We start from the raw sequence: 20,842 nt of genomic DNA, 5'->3' as shown, positions 1-20,842 counted from the left end.
GGAAGTGGCCAAAGATCGGGTAAACACTTCATCCATGAAGGGCATACCAGCAGGAAAAGTATTGTACCAAACATTTGAAAACTTGTTTTATCTCCTGCATGAAGTAAAACACATTTTTATTAATAAGCCAACTTTTGCCGAGTATACAGAGGCAAATGAGATATACTGGAAAATGCTCAATATCCAATTACCAGATGCAGATACATGGGAAAAACTCAATGATTTACTGTAGTAAATACACAGTAAAAATATAAATGTACGGTAAAAAGTAAAACAACAAAGTAAAAGGATATTAACAGGTCAACAAGGTCAAAGAGTATCAAATGAGAGGTCATAAGTAAATATGACATCCAACGTGAAGATCAAACAACCAAGCAACTTAAAGGGCAAAAGATCAAAGAATAAAAGACAACATAACCTAAATAAAAGGGACAACAAATAGCAGTTCAATCGCTGTCTCTATCTTCTTGCATGAAGATATTTCCTTTTCCTAGATTAGTTCTCAATGCAGTTTGAGATATTTTGTAAATTCTTTTTGTATAAATACTTCAGAATTCAAAGTATTGGGTGTGGATTATTTTACATTTGTAGAGTTATTTTGATCTTAAAACCTAAGGGTGATTGTACCACTTTCAAGTTAACATACTGGAGCAAGTAATAAAAACATTTCGCTATAGGATTCATGAGATGAGCTATTTGCAGTGAATTATCTTCTTTGTTTGATTTTGTTACCTTCTTATGTGTTTCGTAATATTAAATGTGTTCTAAATTTGAACGAATTAACTAGAGATATCACTTAGAATTTGTTTAAGTACACTTTGTTTTGCATAGTTAGTCATTTACATGTTTTCCTCTGATACTCGGATTTGAGAACCCTTAATTGCTCTCCCATCCCAGTTGACTTCTTTCATTCCTTCCAGAGTCCGGCCTAGGGAACCCTTAATTGCTCCCTGGATCTGATTTGAAACCATTTCACCATTTAGCCTTTGAGATCTGCAGTAACTCATCTATCTTGCCCTGTAGACACTGTTTTTAGAACTGAATCCAGTCTTGTTTGTCTGACATTCGACCCCATAGCCCAATGGTAAAAGCAAACCTCTGTTCATCTAAGTAAAGTGATCCCACCACCCAAATTCAAACCAAAACCCAAGTGCAAACAATAACTAGCCTAAAATCATCTTAACTAAAACAAAGTTAAATTATAAAGAGAGAGCCCTCTCTGAGCATTAGGAAGGCTAGGTCCTGATCTCCAAAAGTGGTTTGTGGTTACCTTTGACTTTTCTTCCTTCTTTAACTTCGAAAGAAACATCAGATTGATAACACTATCTAAATTGTGCAAGTACACAATCTTCAATATGGTGAAGATGTTCATTGATGTGATAAGCATGATGGGGATGATGATAACTCTGATGAAATGGTTGGAAGCCACGAAAGATTCTCCGATGGCAAAAAAATAGAAGAGATCTCCCTTAGATTAAGAGGGAGTCTGGATAAAGAGATGCTCCCTGGTTGAGACGCAGGGCATAACCTGGTTTTGATTGAAGAATGAATTTCACAGGATATGTTGCTGCATGGAAGTAGGAAAGAAAAGTGTATGATTGAGGAATCTTCTGTCAAAGATTCGATTGATAGTCCTACTATGAAAAGTTGAGAAGCAACATCAAGTTGGATGGAAGACCTCGGAGGTTTGTATTTGATTATGTACATATGAAAGTATATTATATATTGAGGTTGCATTTGTATAGGGGAATCTCTCGAAGGTATTGATAGGATGTTGGTTACCAATTTGTTTGATTGGGAGAGATTGGTTATCCTTGATTTGTTGGATCTAGAAGTGTTGAGGCTTTATGAGTGAAGCATTGCCTAAGAGGACATTTGGCCGACACTTTGTGTTGATTTCTAGGTACCGAAGTTGGAAAAGGTGGTGTTGATTATAGATATCTGTTTTTGGATACACACTTGGATCTTTGGGTTGGTGGTTAGGAAGTAAGTTTGATGGTACCTAGAGAGGCTGAAAGCTTTAGTCCATCTTAGTCCCACCCAGATAGATTGCCTTGGTCAGGAATCTACTCTGTGGCATTGCGGTGCCTAAACTATTGAGAGACCAATGAATAGATTGCCCTGGTCAGGAATCTAGTCCATGGCATTATGGTGCCTAAAGTTCTTCATGGTTCATATAGCTGAGATCTTCCTTATACTTGTATATGATGGATACCTCCCTAGTTAAGAGGGAGTGTTGGGGAGTGTTGGAAAATGTAACTAGGTTCAGTCTTCATTAAATGTATTTGAGTCATCTTGTAATGTACTTGTCAAAAGAATAAAGAAAAGATTTATTATTATTATTATTATTGTGACTTATAAAAGCATGGGTTTCATACTTGGGTCACCATGTTTTAGGTCAAAGTCCCCATTGAGAACTTCTAGGATTTATTCTGAGTCAATAGAGTCATTGTTCTTTTAAAGAGACTCTTCTTGGGCTTTTGAATCATGTAAAAAGGTTTAGTATTGAGTCAAATATAATTTATGTATCCTCCACATCAAGTCGGCCTATAAGAGATCAAGTCGGCCTAAGGACATCAATTCAATATCCCTTGAAGCCTATAAATAGAAGCAAGTCGAATTCATTTGGATCATCTTATCTCAAGCAAGTTCAATATCTCTATGGAAGTCAGAGAAGTGCGAAGTGGGTGTAAGGAAGCAAAAAGAAGTGCGAATTGGGTGGAGTCTAAGGAGAAGAAGAAAAAATAAATTTTGGTGCCTCTCTCTCTTTGTTTCGCGCCCTATTTTGGGAGATCGAAGTCTTCCAAGTTTCGATGATGCTGGAGGCTCCCTGATGCTAGAAGCTGCTACATAGTCAAAGTTGTTGGAAAGGAGGTCGAAGATCTGGGATGCTAACTTGGTGTGGAGAGAAGGTTTGGTCTTTGTCTAGAGTGAAGAGTCTCAAAGAATATTGTTGAAAGGAATATATTTTCGACGGGGTTTTCCCTTCGAGGGGGGTTTTGCCCTAGCATAGTGCCTGCATCTGGTGTCCATTGTTTTATGTGCTATTGCTTTGAAAATTGCTTGATGAACTAAAAGAAAGAAGATATAAAGAATCATAATTGAAAATCAAGAACATCACAAGTAATTATCAAGAATAAGAAAATATTTCTGCCTTTCTAATTTTCTAACACTAATTATAATAGGTTTCCCTGCATTCGTGTGAATCGAGTGGATTTTAAGATTTGGAAACAAGGTATTTCCAACTTTCATTTGTTGATGGAACCTCTAGAGGAAATCCTAGAGAGGCAGCAGGGGGAGGGGTCATTTTTGGCCCTGGAGAAAAAATGGCATTGCAATACGTGTGGGGTCCCGAAAAATCCACAATAACCATGCAAAGTGCCTTGCTCTTTGGAAAGGCCTTGAGCTTGCTTTAGAACGTCAAATTAAGCAACTCATTGTCTTTGGGGATTCTTTATTAGTTATCTGCAAATTCCATAAGGCAGAAAAGACTATTAATTCTCTATATCCTCCCTTGATCCTTGGATCCAAGCTTCTTTGAAAAATTTTGAACAGGTGAAATTTTATCACATTTATGGAGATCTAAACTCTAATGCTGATGATTATTACACTCAAAGGGTCATTGGGGAGCGATCTTTCATCTTCATTCCCCAGATTATGTTTTTGCTTGGATCCTCAAAAGGCTCCCACCTTCATCTTATATTGCATCATCGAGCCCATCTCCAGTCTCTTCTTTCCATGGTTCTTCATATGTGTCTTTTTCTGATGAACAGGTGACTCCCTCTCTTGGCTATGCACACTCTCTATTGTCATGTCTATTTGATTCACCTTGCCCTCGCATTATCTCTTCCTCTTGGTTGTGGCATTCTCCTTAGAAAGTATGAGGATTGATTTAATTTCTCTGCCCTATGTGAGAATTAAGTCACTTCTCTTCTGTCCTGGTGATATTTTCACTGCAATGTCATATCAATGGTTTCATATCGGCTTGTGCCATAGTTTGCGTTTCAATTATATATGGTTTTACAAAGACAGTTCGTCCATCAATTGAATTCCCAAACCTCTACCGTTAGTGACTGGAATTTCATCTATGTTGGTTGTGTCGTTGTGGTTTTCCCTTCACTCAGATCTCCCTTGGCAGCTTGGCAATCCTCTGTTCTTTTCACTCCGAGCTCCATGGATGGAATGACCAATAGATCGGATCCGCACAACGCTCTTTGTACCTCGAAGATTATTGATAAGCTCATGGACTCCACGTAGGCCCTGGTTTCCACAATTAACCTAGAAAATATGATTGAGCATCAACGTTATTATTTTCAATTATTTGTGGAAGCCAAGCTCTTGGTGCATCATGCAAATATGGAGGACTTGTTTGGACAAGTTCAGCGAGGAGTTTCGACAACTCAGTGCTCGGGTGGCGATTCTGGAAGTCTCGAATGCTCATGCAGGAAGCGCTGTTGAGGAGGCCAATGTCGTTGGGGCTCGTGTTGGGCGTAGGAGTTCTCGTCTAGCTCGTGAATTAGAGAAAAATTGTCATTGTCCGTGGTGAATCCCCCTCTTTTGTAGAGGTTGTTTTCTTGGTCTGTAGTTTGCCCTGCCTTTGTATGGTGTTATAATGCTTGCATGCAAATTTTGTTTTTTGTTGGGCTCTTTTGGTAGCATTTATGGAGAACATATTTTTAGTCTCAAGAGTATAATCAGTCATGGAGACAATAAACACTCTGTTTACTCCTTTGAGGATCTTCCTTTTGTTTATGACTCAAGATGTAAGGGCACTGATTCAAAACCGAGACTTTTATTAATATAAAGCTATCTATCCATTCTGTTAAAAAAAAACCATTATGTTTAAAATATCTACATAACATTCTTGTATTCCAATTATTTTTTGAAACCCCTAAATAATGGAGCAGCCCTTTGCATGATCACTCACTATAAAGGTGGTTATATTTATCCACTAAAGAGAATTTGGGCATATGACGTTTCTTGAAGAGGAATATGCTCACATTCTTTTTTTAACATAATAGGCATTTCTTGCATACACTACTCCATCATATCCACCACTATCTTCACAGTGATCATGCAAGATTTCCCACGTTAAAATTTGTTATATTCCTCTATTGGATGAGGATATGTCCCCCACCAAAAAGCTTGTGTTCTCTGCATTCCTAGGTTTCAAGGACTTGGGGACCCTTTGGAACGTCTCCAAACTGGTAGGGACTTCATCAAGGAATCAATGAATTGTTGGTTATCGCCAAGATATTTTGGGAAAAGTTTAGGGATGTCCCAGACATATTTCAAAATTTTTCTGGGGAGATTTCAAAGATATCTTGGGCATATATCCTCAATTTTGACAATCATAGACATTGATGACTGGACAATACGTTTTTTTTTGCCATCCATTATTTTTGTATTGCAGTGAATCTAAATTTGTTGTACAAGTTGCAACTCAAAAGATGGGTTTTGTATGATGCATTTCAAATTGGGATTATAGTGATTTAAAAATTGTATTTTTAACAACAAATTACAAGCAAAGCCCTTATGGCAAGAAAACAGGAAAAAATCATTTGGAAAGCTTGATCCTTGTGGTTATTGCTTTTGTTCTCATTTTTTAGGTCATTGCAACTCTTATATATTGTACATGGATTTCCAAGAGCCATTCAGGTCCATTGCTTCAACAATTCTAACCTCAAGCATTGTGAAAACAATAAGATAGTAGTGACTTAGATTGGGCACTAAATGTTTGAATAAATTCCTATTCAATCACCTTCTTAATCTAACATATGAATCTCTCTTTTTACAAAACAAAATTTACAAGGTCTATTGAGATGGGAATGCCTTTTATGTTTTAACATAATCATCATTAACAAGAAACATGAAGAAGAAAAGCTACTATAGAGATAGTTCTCTATCTCATAGACCCTTCATTGACCTTATTGCAAACTGAAAATAGTTACACTTAAGTTTCTTAAAGCTAAACTACATTTTTCTCATGTAGCAGCCAATAATGGAATGACACAGCCCTCTTTTAAATTGCTAGGCATTTTTCAAAATTGACAAGTGTGAAGATTGTGCATAATACTATATAATATAGCTCACTATGCTTACAAGCTTGAAGCAACTACAAATATTTATGGTGAATTCTAAAATTTTAATATATATATATATATATTTGTGGTCCCCAACCTGCCGTTCCCTGAAAATTTTGGGTGTGTGCACTAGCTGTCCCTGGGACGTGTCCTGCCATCCCTGTCATTCCCCTGTCTTGAAAACCAGTGCAACATAGCTATTTTTCTTATAATCCACTTGCTGATACATAAGCTTCCAGTCAATCAACAAAGCATTTCCTTCTCACATCATATAGAAACCAACAAACATCTTGAACGCCCAGAAATAAAAGCTATAAACTGTAAGATTATGATTTTGTCATATTCATAATGTAGATCAAAGCAGAGAAATGCCTTCAGAAAAGCCCATGGCAGAGTTATCTTTAAATACAATCGCCAAATGCTTCAGTCATGCATTCAACTCTTTTAAGTTAGCATCTCTAAAAATCTTCTCCCACTTCTTTGGATCAGTTCCTGGTCCAACTCCCTGTTTCACCAACTTTAAATCAGTAATAAGAAACTACTAATCAAGAAAATACTGCACTTTGTGTTAGGTCACTTACAGATAACAAGTTTTTGACAATAATATATTATGATTTTTTATTTTTTTTTTCAAAAGGATGAAAACGACATATTTTAGTCATTTTTTCATGAATTGATTCTGATGCCATTCAAGTGCATATATATGGACCTTACCTCAACTGAGTTGATCTCATAAGTCTGACCAATCGTACACTCTAAATATAATGCTTGTATGCATGCTTCAGCTACATCAATCCTGCTAGCCTCTCCCACCAGTTCATCCCCTATCCGAAATAAAAATTAGGGTCTATCATATCTCTAGAAACTCCATGTAACAATAGTGTAAGTAGAACTGAAAAGAAATTCTCTAAACAAAATGTGACAACTGATAAAAGATCATGTTATTTTTATTAATTGATGATTTTCACAAGTTTAAGTTTAAGCTGTTTGATTGATAATTTTACGATACTTCTCAGCAAGCTTTGATTAGCTTGTGAGACGCTTCTAATTCCATGAAAACGGTGCAGTACAGTTGGCTTTGCAAGCTGTGGATATACTTGTAAGCATCTTAGCCTCTTGGCAGAACCACACCTCTGCACCAGTTTTGGAATTTACTGTAAGCAAGCAAATTATGCGTCTGTGGTTGATCAACTATGTCGTTGGGGCTACAATTAGTATAGTTTTCAGCATCCATTTTTGAAAACCATTAGCAACTATGTTGCACAGATATGGATACAGGTACAGTGTCTGATACAAATATAACAAATTTTCAACATGGTCTGGATAAAATATGGTAGAATACAACATTATATCTGCATGTGTCTGAAAGAGTGGGAGAGTAAGAACTAAGAGATAATTTAAAAATACTAATCAATAAAGTACTGAAGCTCCACAGATAGGCAGGCTCAATATTTTCCGTCACATCTATTAAAATTTATTGCATGCATAAATGGACGTTGGATATGGTAAGTTACCCACATGTTCTTGCACAGAAATGCATGCAACCAGTTAACGTAAAGAAGCAGCTCATTGGTTCAAGTGAAATCCATTTTTGTTCTGCTAAAATATAAGCCACTTGAATTAGGGAGGTTTCTGAAAATCGATACAGTATGACAAGCAACTAGTTTGAAAAAAACATGAACAAGGAAATGGATATGTGGACAGAGAGAGAGGCATCAGACATCTCATTATAAAATAATTATTCACCAAAACATGAAGAATAAGAGGATCCATGAATAGGGTTTGAACCTTGTTACCCACCAAAAAGTGGGTAACCCATAGGAGAAATTTTTTCTCCATGTTTGACAAACAGCCAACCAGCAGCCCTACAATGGTTTTTGGATAGCTTTATGTCAGAGTTATCCACCTATTGTTCTGGTAAATGCTCTCTCCCACCTAGCATTCTTCTTGAAGAAAGATGGGTCATCTATCAACATGTACTTTAACCATTTTAGCAATCATGTGATTTCATTTAATGCTAATGGCATATTAATATGAATCAAGGGGCGAATTGGATGATTGACCGCTCCTAATTGTATCCTTGTTTCCACACTTCACCTGGGATGTTAGCCTTTGACCCTAGTCCAATGGGCCCTCCTAGAAGGCCTTATGGTTTAGGAGAGGCACTAATATGGTTCACCTATTGATATAGCATGTCCATGGTAATCCTACTTACCACTTTCCATCCTTCCTTGCTATTCATCTCCATTCTTTGGGTTGAATTTCATTGGTCATTTAGATTGGCACCCTATATTCATATCCTTGAGTCGAGGCATGAAAACTTGGCCCTGGAGGTTGATTCAGCCAAAAGAATGATAAACGCGTATAAAGACACAATGGAAAGAAAACATAAAATGCAAAAGATGGCTAGCACTTATTTAGCACACGGGCAAAAGCCTAATATGAGCTCTACCCCCCTCATTAACCATCACCCAATTCCTCAAGCGAACTTATGAATGTTCCAACCCTAATGAGCAATAAAATTCTACATCTTTAACGGGTAATGGAAAATCAAAAAGGCAAATTGGGCCTAGATTTTTCATGAAAATCATTAAAGTAAAAGGCACACCAGACGAGTGGCCATAGTAGGGCGAGGAAAGGGGTAACTCATGCCTCCACAATTGCTCCCTCCTTACATCATTATACTTGGGATGTTGGACCTCCGTCAGTTGGTTACATCGTTGTGGCATCTTCTTTGAATTCTTTCCCACTCCATGATCATATTATCACATGCAACTATGGACTTATGAGTCTACCTAGGACATGTCACTCCCCCTGGAGGTTGGAAACACATAATAGGGTTGTTGACCTAATCATCTATGTTCCACCAAGACTCCGGGATGGGGGGATGCAGATGCGAGGAGATGCACAAGGAGGACGTGTGGTAGTACCATCAAATTTTAGGAAAATTTTGGGGGGGGGGGAACGTCGAGGTATATGATTTTTTTAATAAATAAATAAGATTTTAGAATGATGAATATGGATCAATGTATTTCATTATTGAATCTCGTGGTGTATGTATGAATGATGTATGTATCAATATGAATGATGAGTACAGATCTATGTATTTCATTATTTAATCCAATTACATATGTTTTTATACTTTCATGGGGGGGCGCAGGGAACATCGAGGTATATGATTTTTTTAATAAATAAATAAGATTTTAGAATGATGAATATGGATCAATGTATTTCATTATTGAATCTCGTGGTGTATGTATGAATGATGTATGTATCAATATGAATTATGAGTACAGATCTATGTATTTCATTATTTAATTCAATTACATATGTTTTTATACTTTCATTATTGAATATGAATTTGAATTATATAATTCAAATTCATATTCAATAATGAAAGCATAAAAACATAGATAATTGAATTAAACAATGAAATACACAGATCCATACTCATCATTCATATTGATACATACATCATTCATCCATACACCATGAGATTCAATAATGGAATACATTGATTCATATTCATCATTCTAAAATCTAATTAGTACTAAGCAAAATTGGCCATAGTAGTTATTGAAGTTTAAAGACTGGAATAGTAAATTGATATAACTCAAACTTAAAGATAGTAGAGAGTGACAAGTCAAAGAATCAGTCTAAGGTCATCGATATCTAGAGTCAAGACTCGAAAGTTATAACTGAAAATAAAAAATGGGCAATGAGCATTAAAGGGGCATCGCGGGGGAGGAAAAGCAACACTCAACTGGTAAGTCAGATAGCGCCGTAGGGTAAGTTGAGTAAAGGTAAACTTGGTAAGTCGAATGAGTGAGTTAGGGATTGCAAATTAGTTTAGGTTTTGATATTTGTTATGTATTTTTCTTTTTGGTTTTTATTTTATTTTTAAAATTTTTTGTTTTGCATAACTATAATTTATATATATATATATATATATATATATATATATATTTGTAAACTGCGGTATTTCTATTATCTACAAGCAAATATTATAGTACAAAACTCAGGAGCCTCAACTTGCCCTGTAGGGAAACCAGATCTGTTGGCTCCTATACATGCAACAGTCATTACTATTATCAGTCTGGACTATGTCAAATACCATATGCATAAAAGCCCTCTTCCCCAAGTTTATCCCACCCAGTTATCTTTTTCTCAGTTCTACTTAACCTCGACAAACTACAGTCTTTTTGGCATGTCATACAGTAATCTTTCACAGACAAATTGATTTTCAAAAAAGCAGAAGCACAAGAAACAGGCCTCTCAGATTTCTGCATCTCCGTTGCCGGTGTTGTTGCAGTCGTCGTCCTTCCTCATCGCTTTCAGCATTTCTTTAATCTCCAGGAGGTGCTCGTTCTGCAGGCGGACCAGCTCCTCCACATTTGCAATTTCCTGCTTGGCCGCCGCGGTTTCAGTCGCCATCTCCACCATTTCTGAGGCCACTTGTTCCATGGCCTTGGCCAGGAGATGTTTCAGAACCCAATAAATATGCAGAGCACGCCTGTACAGGGTGAGTCTCCCGCGCGTGTTTCCAGGGTCTGGCAACTGGGAGGACCATTCGTCCATTTCCGGGTCAGAGGGCTCCTCTAAAACCTTTCCCTCCATGGCGTCGATAATTCTCCTTATATCTGCGTTGGAATCCAGATTATAAGCTTGTTCCGCTTCATTCCGAACCGTGTTGATTGTTCTGTGCCTTCTTCTCCGCCTTTTCTGCGTTCTATTGCCCTCCGCTTTGTCAATAGGCTGACGGGGCCGGCCTCGTCTCCTGTTCTCCTATTGCTTCTGACCACCTTGTTTTGGGCCTCTGCTGCTCTGCCCAATTTCAAACTGTTTCTCTCTGCATTCTTCACACTGTCTGAAATTCATTTCTTCCGAGCTTTCTACTTCAATTTTGACCCTTCCCTGTTCGAAATTCCTGTCTTCCTCCCTATCCTTCTCTTTTTGGACTGTTTTACCGCTTCTCTCCCCCATTCTTGAGCGTTTAAGTCTCTGGTTCGGGATTCTTTGCCAGATTGGTTCCTCCCGCGAGCCCTTTCTCATACCTTCCATTCTTCCTTTGTTCTCTCTAATACCCTTCTCGCCACCTTTGCTCTGATGATGGGAATTCGCTCCACTTCTACTGTCCCTCCTCCTTCGAATGATGGTTTTGTTGTTGAGAATCGTTATTTGTTTTGGGCCTCGTTCTTGTCTTACTGCCATATCATTTAATGCTGATGTCAGAGGTTTAAGAGCGCCGTCCTTCCGTCCTCTCCTTATTGCCGCCGGTTCATGCCTCATTCTCCCGTTCCCGCTCCGCGCGTGATCATAATTAACTTTGTTCTGCATCATGATTGTCCCTTCCAATGAGCTGTTTGAGACCATCCCATTTTGCCAACGAAACCTGATTGGTCCAGCTGTCATCAATTCGATCCAGGGGTTCTTTGCTTCCCCAGTTCGCTAAACAATCTGCGGGTTTGTTACCCTCTCTTTTTACATGCGATGTGATCTTGTAGTCTACCTCTTTCAGAAGTTCCTCTATGTCTCGCACTAAGCTTGCACTTCTCCAGCTCTTTACTACCTTTTCCCATTTTTTCCCATTGATTAATTTTCTTATTGTATCTATTACAAGGGTGGAATCTCCCTCAATTTCAATTTTCCTATAGCCATTTCTTCTAGCGATTTTGAGTCCCTGGTAAACAGCCGTGAATTCTGCCTCATTATTGGTCATTGTTCCTCCATGTTCCGCATATATCCACTCTGTCTCCCCCTGTCTATTCCTGAAGATTCCGCCAAAACCCGCTGGTCCGGGATTCCCTTTAGCAGCGCCATCGAAATTGAGCTTCACAAACCCCTCAGGAGGCTTTCGATAGGTTGCATGACTTTGGATTGCCATTGACTGATTCTGCTTTGTTTTTGGATGGTAAATCATCCCCTGATCTAGGTTCAGCTGCTTTAAAATCTCAGCTTCAGAATCCGAGGTTTTCCAATCCTCTTCTGCCCAATTCTCTGCTAAGATGGATTCTCTGATTTGATTTAGAGTTCTCTTCCATACCTCCTCCGGATCTGATGATTTCCCTTTGAATATCCGACTATTTCTTTCCTTCCACAAATTCCAAACGTTAAAACCAGCTGTAATACTCCATGCTCTTCTAACTATTTTACTTTGGAACTTTCCTTCTCCCCAGTCTAAAAGGGTTTGGATTATATCATGTGGGTTTCTCTCTGTTGTTGAGAAAAGATTTCTTGTTTTTTCCCATTGGAGTTGGGCTACCTTACATCCATTCAGCAGATGTTCCTGATCTTCTTCCTCCGAATGACATAGATAGCATCTTGAAGGGCCAGAGAATCCCCTTTTTTGGATTCTATCCCAGGTTAAAATCCGCTTCCTTCCCACCAGCCATGCAAACAATTTTATCTTCGGCCACCATTTTGCTTTCCATATCCTTTTCCACTTTTGATCTTCCTCTCCCTGATCTTGCTGAGTTTTTGCTTTGTAAGCTTCCTTTATGTTAAATATTCCTTTCGTTTCTTTACCCCATCGGAGAATGTCTCTACCATCTCTCTTTTTTATCTTTCTTGAATCTATTTCCTTTCCAAATACTTTTTTCTGGTCTTCGGTTGCATCTCTTTTCCATTCCTCCAAAGGTTTCCATCTTCGCCATTCCTCATTTCCTTGTTCTTCAGTCCAGTAATCCTTAACTGTAATGAGGCTTCTTTCCATACCTGCTCTGTATATTTCTTGCATGTCTTGCATGTTTATCATTTTCTCCCTCTGCTGCCAGGCTTCATCCCAAAATCTCGCTGTCTGACCCCCTCTGATTTCCCAGAATATATGTCTGTCAATTAAATCCCTGCTTTGAATAGTGAGATTCCATATATCTGATCCTCGAGGCATATCTTGCTCCCTAAGAATGTCTTCCGGGGCGAGAGGCATATTATATTTGGTTGTCCAAATTTCTTTCCAAAGATCCGTCCCCCCTTGAATCCATCTCCACCTTAGTTTGGCGCCGAGGACTTGATTTAAGGTCCAGGGGTCTCTGAGGCCTAAACCACCTTTCTCCTTTGGTCTAGTTAGACTATCCCAAGAGCATAGAGCCCACTTCTTTTGCTGCTTCGGTCCTCCCCATAGGAATTTTCTATAAATCTCCACCAGTTTATTGCATATTCCTTTAGGAGCAGCCATTACAGATAAAGGATATATCGGAATTGCTTGGAGAGTAGCTTTTAACAGGACAACCCTTGCTGCTAAATTCAGAGCCCGGAAAGTCCAATTCTCCAATCTTTTTGTGATCTTCTCCAGTATAATCTTCCAATTTCCAATTTTGAGGGAGGACGAATCTAACATTGTACCCAAGTATTTGGTTGGGAGGTCTCCTTTCCGGTAGCCCAGGACCCTGGTTAGATGATTTTTAATGGGTTCCACAGTGTTAAAGAAAAAGGTTCTGGATTTCTCCTTATTAACCTCCATCCCTGTGCCTTCCATAAATATCTCAAGGATTTTCTTTATCCTTTTCACTTCTTTCAGAGTTGCTTTGCAGTATATCATTATGTCGTCCACAAATTGTTGGTGTGTAACTGTGGTTTGATTTCCCCATAGTCTGAGCCCTTGAATTTTCCTTTCTCTTAATTCTTTTTTAAAATATCTGCCTAATCCTTCTGCTGCTATTATGAACAGGAAGGGGGATAAGGGGTCCCCTTGTCTGAGGCCTCTAGTTGCATTGAAAGTAGTTGTTGGAGCCCCATTCAACAGAATAGAGAAATTTGGGGTTGAGATCATACTCATAACCCAATTCACCCATCTATCACAGAAACCAAAAGCTTTAAGAATTGTTTCTAAATACCTCCAGCTTAGCCTATCATAGGCTTTTGAGAGGTCTAATTTAATCAACATGCCTCTTTCTTTTTTCGTTTTCAGTGTGTGAATTACTTCCTGAGCCACCACTAACCCATCCAGTATCTGCCTCCCTTCTACAAACCCAGTTTGCTCTGGGGATATGATGCTTGGGAGGATCGATTTCAATCTCTGAGCCACCACTGAAGCCACTATTTTGTAGATGACGTTACAGAGGGCTATGGGACGAAAACCTTCAGCTTGATCAGCCTGATTCGTTTTAGGAATAAGGGTCAGCATGGTTGAGTTTACTCCTGGCCATATTCTTTGATTTATTCTGGCCTCCTCTACAACTTCTAGCACCTCTTCTGCAAGAAAGTGCCACCCAGCTTGAAAGAATTCTACTGTATACCCATCCGGTCCAGGCGCTTTATTCCTTTTCATATTTCTTACTATATCCTCCACTTCTTCCATCGTAATTTTCCTCATTAGTGCTAGGTTTTGATCTCTTGTTACCATATTTGGGATTTCTCTACTTATCTTCGATATGGCTTCAGATCTGTCAGCTTGAGGTTCTCTAAGAATATTTTTGAAATGATTAACCAGCTCTTTTTCTATTTCTTCATGTTGAAGAACTCTCTGACCCTCCTGATTTTTTATTGAAAAAATTTGGTTTCTTTGTCTATGTTGGACCATAGCTTTATGGAAGAACTTAGTATTCCTCTCTCCTTCCCTGAGCCATTGCACCCTTGATTTCTGCTTCCATAAAATTTCTTCTTGTTTCCTTCTTTCTTCAAGCTTATTTAGAATAGTGCCTTCTTCTTTTGTTCTTTCCTCCTGTATGCCTTCTAGGATGTCTAGCTGCTGAAGCTCTTCCATTCTCTGCTCTAGTTTGTTTTTTTCTTCTATAATATTACCGAATTCTTCTTTATTCCACTTCTTTAATTTATTCTTCATTTCCTTCAATTTGAGCTGGAAAGTATGCATCTTATTCTTTCCTCTTTGATCGCTCGCCTTCCACCAATCTTCTAGTTTTTCCATCAAACCTTCATTTCTTAGCCAGAAGGCTTCGAATCTGAAGGGTTTATTAGCAGGCCTTTGTTTTAAGTCTATTTCTAGTTTAATCGGCCAATGGTCTGAGCCCGCTACCGGGAGGATAGTAGCTTCTATGAAGACATCCTTCATCATTATTTGTTCTGATATTAAGAATCTATCAAGGCGTGAGGCTATTTGATTGGCTCCACCTCTTCGGTTATTCCAAGTATGCTTTCCATTAATGGTTTGAATATCTATCAGCTTTTGCTCCCTTATCATGTCTCCAAACTGCTCCACTGCCTTATCCAATCTTCTTACTCCTCCTCTTTTTTCCCCTGAGGCTTTGATCAGATTGAAGTCCCCTCCTATGATCCATTGTTTCCCTGGAATTAGACCTCTTAAGGCTTTTAGATTTTGCAGGAAATTTTCCTTCTCGCTCTGGATATGCGGCCCATAAACCCCTGTTATAAAAACCTCCTCCGCCGTTCCTACGATACTTGCTGTTCCTGTTAAGATTCTTGGAAAGCTCATCCAATTACTGAATTGAACTTCCTCTGGATTCCATATTATTACTAAGCCTCCTGCGCTCCCAACTGCATCTTGTCCCATTATTTCATATCTACTCCTATTTCTACTCAAAATTTCTCTCATTTTTTCGGTGCTTATTTTTGTTTCTTGTAAGATCATTATACTAGGTTTTTCTTTTTTCAATCTCTCATTCAGGTACCTTTGTTTGCCTCTGCTGTTGAGGCCTCTTATGTTCCAGCTTGTTATAATCATCTTAACAGTTTTGGGGAGGTTTGGAATACCTCAGAGAGAGGTATCACTCTTCCAGAGCTGACAAGCATTTCTCCCACATCTTGTATCGTTTCATTCAGTGTTCTTCTCCCTCTTTTTTTCCCTGTTTTGCCAGTGTTGCTCACTCCTATGATCTGCACTTCCTGTTTTTCCGATTGGTGGTTTTCCGTGTCTCCTATTAATCCCCTTTTTTCCTTATATCTTTGGAATGCTTCCTTATACCTCTGTTTTTGTTCCTCTGGGATGAATCTCTCATCTAGCCTTTTCCATTCCTGTAAAAGTTTTGCCATTACCTGCTCTTCTTCTTCTCCTTTTGTATTCTGTAGGTCTATCTCCATTTCTCCTAACTCCTCCTGGGTTTCTTCTGCGTTTTCTACCCTCTGATCCTTTTTTGTTTTATCTGTTTCTTTATCCTCCTTTCCCTCTGCTACCTCCATCTCCTCAACCTCTTCTTCTTCGCTTCCTTCGTTTTCCAGACCTTCTCCCTGTAGGACTTGAAATTTGTTTAGAGACTCTGTTTTCTGGGTTTCTTTTTGCTTACCCGCCGGCCCCTGTCTATTTCCTCTTCTTCTCCTGCGCTGGACTTCTTGGAAGTCCTCTTCTTCCTTCTCTGTTCTCCTTGTTGCATTTCGCCTTTCGTATTCTGTTTCCCTTTCCTTTTCAGCTAGTGTAATGGGGCATTCTCTAACTAGGTGGCCATACTCATGGCACCTTCTGCAACGAAATGGAATGTGTTCGTAGTCTAAAGGTTGATTCCATACCTCATCATGGTACTCCAGTTCTATAGTGTCTGGAAGGGGCTCAGTGATATTCATGTACGCACATATTCTAGCATATGTGGTGTATTTTCCTCTCTTTGTTGATTCTGCCACTTTCACGAATGAACCTATTGAGTTTCCGATACCTTTGAGGATCTCTGGGTTCTAGAATTCTGATGGTAGGCCGAAAAGTCTTATCCACACTGGGGCAGCTAACATTTTTTCTTTATCTGGGTTGTAACAGTCTACCCAGTCTCTCATGAACAGACCAGCATTGTTCATGAAGTAGGGTTGTTCCTCAAAGATCCTTCCCTTGTCTTCTAGATTAGAGAATATAACTGTAAAAAACCCCTTCGCCCCTAACTTGACTTCTACATGTCCTTTTGGTTTCCACCTCTGTTGGATCCATCTCATGAGGTTTTTCTCATTTGGCCAGTATCCTATGAACTTGCAAATCAAAGCGTAATCTCTCATGTAGCTTCTGTAATTTTCTAATGTATTAGGCGGTATTACAAACCTGGGTTTGCTCGTTGCCCGTGGTAGACATTTGCTTGGGATTCCAGATCTCCTTTGTGCTCCAGCAGCTGAAGTTTCTCCTTCATTTTTCCATTCTCTCTCGCCCTGTTTTTCCTTTCTAGCTTCTCCTGTTATTACCTCTTTGTAGGAGGGGATCTCTCCCCTCCCGTGCTCCGTTCCCATCCTTTCCGGTCAGCACCCGCGTTCTCCGTTTGTCGTTTTGTTCTTCTCCAGTGGAAACTGATTGAGTTGATCTGCCCTCTGCGCGCGTCCTTTTGTTCCGGGCCCTCCTGTCCCTGCAAGTTTCAGCTTCTTGCCAGGGACCTAGCCTGCAGCTGCGCGGTCAAGCGTCCATACCGCCGGTGAAACTCTAGCTCCGGTCCGCTTGATCAATTTTTTTCTTTATATATATATTTTTTAATTTCAAGGGTTATTATACAAAATTGAGGGGGATGCACCCCCCCGCTTGGTGCTCTTGATTAAATGCTACTTGCAGACCCTCATACATGATAGAATTCGGTGGAAACATTGCAATCCCCCCAATCCTGAAATCCTAAAAACTGTTAAGTCTGATGGATTTTGAGTGGGATCTAAAATTCCGCTTTCTCCATATGAAATCAAATGAGGTCAGAACCACTCTCAAACATCCCGAGTCAATTAATGGTAATGTTAAAAATTTAAGTAAAAGGATGAAAATGAAAAATAAAGGAGAATGTCACTTTCATCACTTTAAGAATTGAACATTACCATTGATTACATAGCATTTGTAGGGCCCTACGGTTGAATATTAAGCTCCCCACTTATAAATTATTGCTTTCAAGCAAAATTAGGGGGGTAGCCCTTTCTAAGATGAGGTGCCCACAATCACCTCTTTTGGGGAAACACATCCCCCACACTAGGGGAACCTTTTCCCCTATGTCTTCCCGCATCTCCCCAAAAGGGGGGATGTGGTGAAACATTTCCCCGGGTGTCCCCCTGTCCTAGTTGCGTGCACCCCACCTTGGGGGACGCATCCCCTTGGAACACTGCTTCTCCTGAATGCATAGACACAACCCTATGCAAAAGACATTCCAAAGCTACAAAATCAACAAAATAAACATAAAGAAAACAAACAGAAGAGAAGAAAAAATTTTGCACAGAAACTGCCAAGATACACCGTCAAGTAGAATGACAAAATTAACAGAATTACAATATGTTCAGTAAAGCCTTCATATACACCATATTCACATTTTCATGCAACCTTCCATAAGTTTCTAAAGCATAAATGCTTGCACTGTCATTAACCCTATTCTTGAAAGCATTGCTCGACATAATAACTGTGAAGTGGCTAGAATTGTCTTCAACACTGGTTGTCTATTTCGATTTCTAATGAAATATGTTTTTTATTTGGGTTAAGTAGATTGTTTGTTTTCTCTTTGGAAAAGAAAAAGAAAAAGAAAAGATTGTTGGATTTCTCCTTCAGATTGGTCCCTGCACTTGATTATCTCTGTGTGAAATAACGCTCAATTAATAAATCTCAGAAACAGCTAATAGATGTAGTGAATGTGGTGAAAACAGCAGAATTATTAGTATACCTTGTCCAATCAATACAGCACGGCGTGTGCCTGCTGTTGCTTTAAGCAAAGTGTTCAGATCATAAGAAGTATATGGCCCATCCGTAAGTCTTCCTGGTCTGCAAGTTGCCATCCACATAGAACAATATTTGATGCCATCATTATCCAAAAAGTCTCTTAATGGTGTTTAGTTGCTAGAATAGAAAATTTGGGATAATCACACTTTTTTGTTTCTTTGTAATGTAGAATGAAATGCTTCTTGGCCCTGCAAATGAGAAACTAACCTAATAATTGTGAAAGCAATGCCAGAACTCTGAAGAAAATCCTCCCCCATCTTTTTGAACTTTAGCACTCCAAAGAGGTTCATAATGCTATTGAAACATTTTCAAGTTAATAGTAAACCCTTAATCAGCAAATTCATCATCATTAAAATCAACTTATCCAAGCTAAACCAGTTCAATATTTAAAAAAATAAAAACATAAATTACCCACAAAAAAAAAATAAAAAAAATCGAAATGCCCACTGAAGCCTAAAAATCTGTATACAGCAATTATATAGAAGTTAGAACCGAATTACAAAGATCATTTCTTTTGAGGAAATTTGAATTTTTTTAAAACATTAAGAAAACTGAATTAAATATTTTGTATTTAATTTATTTGTCCGCAAACAACATTTATAAATACATCTGAGCCATGATAATAGCATAAAAATTAAATTTTTAGAGGACATTCACACTGAACAGATTCTGTCAGGCCTAGGAACATTGGTGTTGTGACTCAACCTACAGGCAGAGAATCAAAATAGTTTTGGGTGCTGGAAATGTTGGTGACAGTGAAATGTGAGAATCAGATAAATTTTGTGTGACAGGAGGAAACAAAGAGGACACTGTGGGCTCATCGTGAGCATCTAAAACCAACACCAGCGTGGTTATTACAATAGTAGTTGTGAGTTAAATTAAATTTTAGCGTTTAAAGTCTAATTGGAGATTTTAAGGAATTAAACTCTACAACATAAACCTCTGGGAGAAACGTCATTTTGTGCAATAGCAGGAGGGCTAGGCCAGACTGGGCATGGACAGACAAGACAGAACAGCATGGTTGACAACAATTTTGATGATGGGCAGACAACATGAGAAATATTCCGCAAATTGTTTGTTGGGCAGACATCACATGCAGAACAAATATGTTAGGTTAGTCAGTAACATGTATTCAACAGCAAAATAAAGCAACTTTAACGTTTTGCCTAATTTTATACATCAGTGAAGGGTTAGTAAAATTAAAATGTATATTGTGGAAAAGTGGACTTGGGCTGCACAACAGCACTCTAATTCTGTATTGTTGGCAACATCGATGCTAGAGTTTGATGACAGAGCTGGCATGTTTGGCATTAAGGCTAAATGGAATAAGGTAGCAGCATGGAGGTTTTGCAGGTATAAAACAACTGTAAACATGTAGGGAGCAAAATATTAGATAGCCAGAATTGGGCAGCAGAGGAGAATTCGCAGATATAAAACAACAGTAAACATGTGGATAGCAAAATTTTAGATGGCCAGAATTGGGCAGCAGAGAAGTTACAGCGTGGTATTTTGGGACATATGACAGTATAGATCTTGCAAAGTATGGACCGGTTGCTGGGTCTGAAATCACAGCTTGGGCAGCCATTGGAACGAGATCTATGATGTGGGCAACCGGACAGAGTTTTCAAATCTACTGCGGCAAGAACAAATGTTAGGAGTCATCACTGGAGGGATATGTTTGCTGGCACGTGTATGTTGGAAGTCTTTTAGAGGTGATAGTAAAAGTTCAGAAATGTAACCATTTCAGACTTGGGTTCAGACCACTGGAGGCAGATGTGGGAAGCTTAGAGTCGTCTGTTGAGCTAGGTAAAAATGTTGCAGAAGAGAGGTGAGAGATAACAACAACAAATAAGTAATTTTTCTGGGTTCCTTTTTGGCTAGCAGGTGTTTCCAGGGGAACTCTCAGGGGTAGAGCCAACTCTGAAGTGAACTCTCACGGGTAGAGCCAACTTTTGCTTAAAGCTATGAAAATCTCCCAGAGTAAGGGGATGAGGAAAGCCATTGAATTCAACTTTACAAGGATGTTTCAACTTTCCACGGAAAAACAATTGCAACCAATGAACTGACTGTAATAGCAATTTGCAGTTATCCCTGACCATCCAAGTGTCCCCTGGGAGGGGACCCTTTCATGAGAGAGTGGCCATAAAGAAAGGAATGAATTTCAGCTTGAAACCATGCCCAAAATCGTCCAGGAAGTTGA

At 38.9% G+C, this 20,842-nt stretch overlaps 1 protein-coding gene across 4 annotated transcripts in view; it reads right to left on the bottom strand.

Annotated features, from left to right (window-relative positions):
* Positions 1 to 6,388: 6,388 nt before the first annotated feature.
* LOC149226735 (uncharacterized protein At2g37660, chloroplastic-like) overlaps positions 6,389 to 20,842 on the bottom strand; it is a 126,517-nt gene continuing 112,063 nt past the window's right edge. For all 4 annotated transcript variants that reach the window (XM_089377578.1, XM_089377577.1, XM_089377579.1 and 1 more), the window contains 4 exons: positions 18,850 to 18,936; positions 18,587 to 18,684; positions 6,798 to 6,907; positions 6,389 to 6,588 (listed from right to left, as the gene is read on the bottom strand). In XM_089377578.1, the coding sequence (XP_089233704.1) occupies positions 6,511 to 6,588; positions 6,798 to 6,907; positions 18,587 to 18,684; positions 18,850 to 18,936 (373 nt within the window). In that variant the 3' untranslated portion in view covers positions 6,389 to 6,510. The remainder of the gene's footprint in view (positions 6,589 to 6,797; positions 6,908 to 18,586; positions 18,685 to 18,849; positions 18,937 to 20,842) is intronic.

This window comes from Pinus tabuliformis, chromosome J, assembly GCF_031772625.1.
Source record: "Pinus tabuliformis cultivar Carrire ecotype Pingquan chromosome J, CPIR1, whole genome shotgun sequence".
Taxonomy (NCBI): Eukaryota; Viridiplantae; Streptophyta; class Pinopsida; order Pinales; family Pinaceae; genus Pinus; species Pinus tabuliformis.
This window is presented reverse-complemented; position numbering and strand designations above follow the sequence as displayed.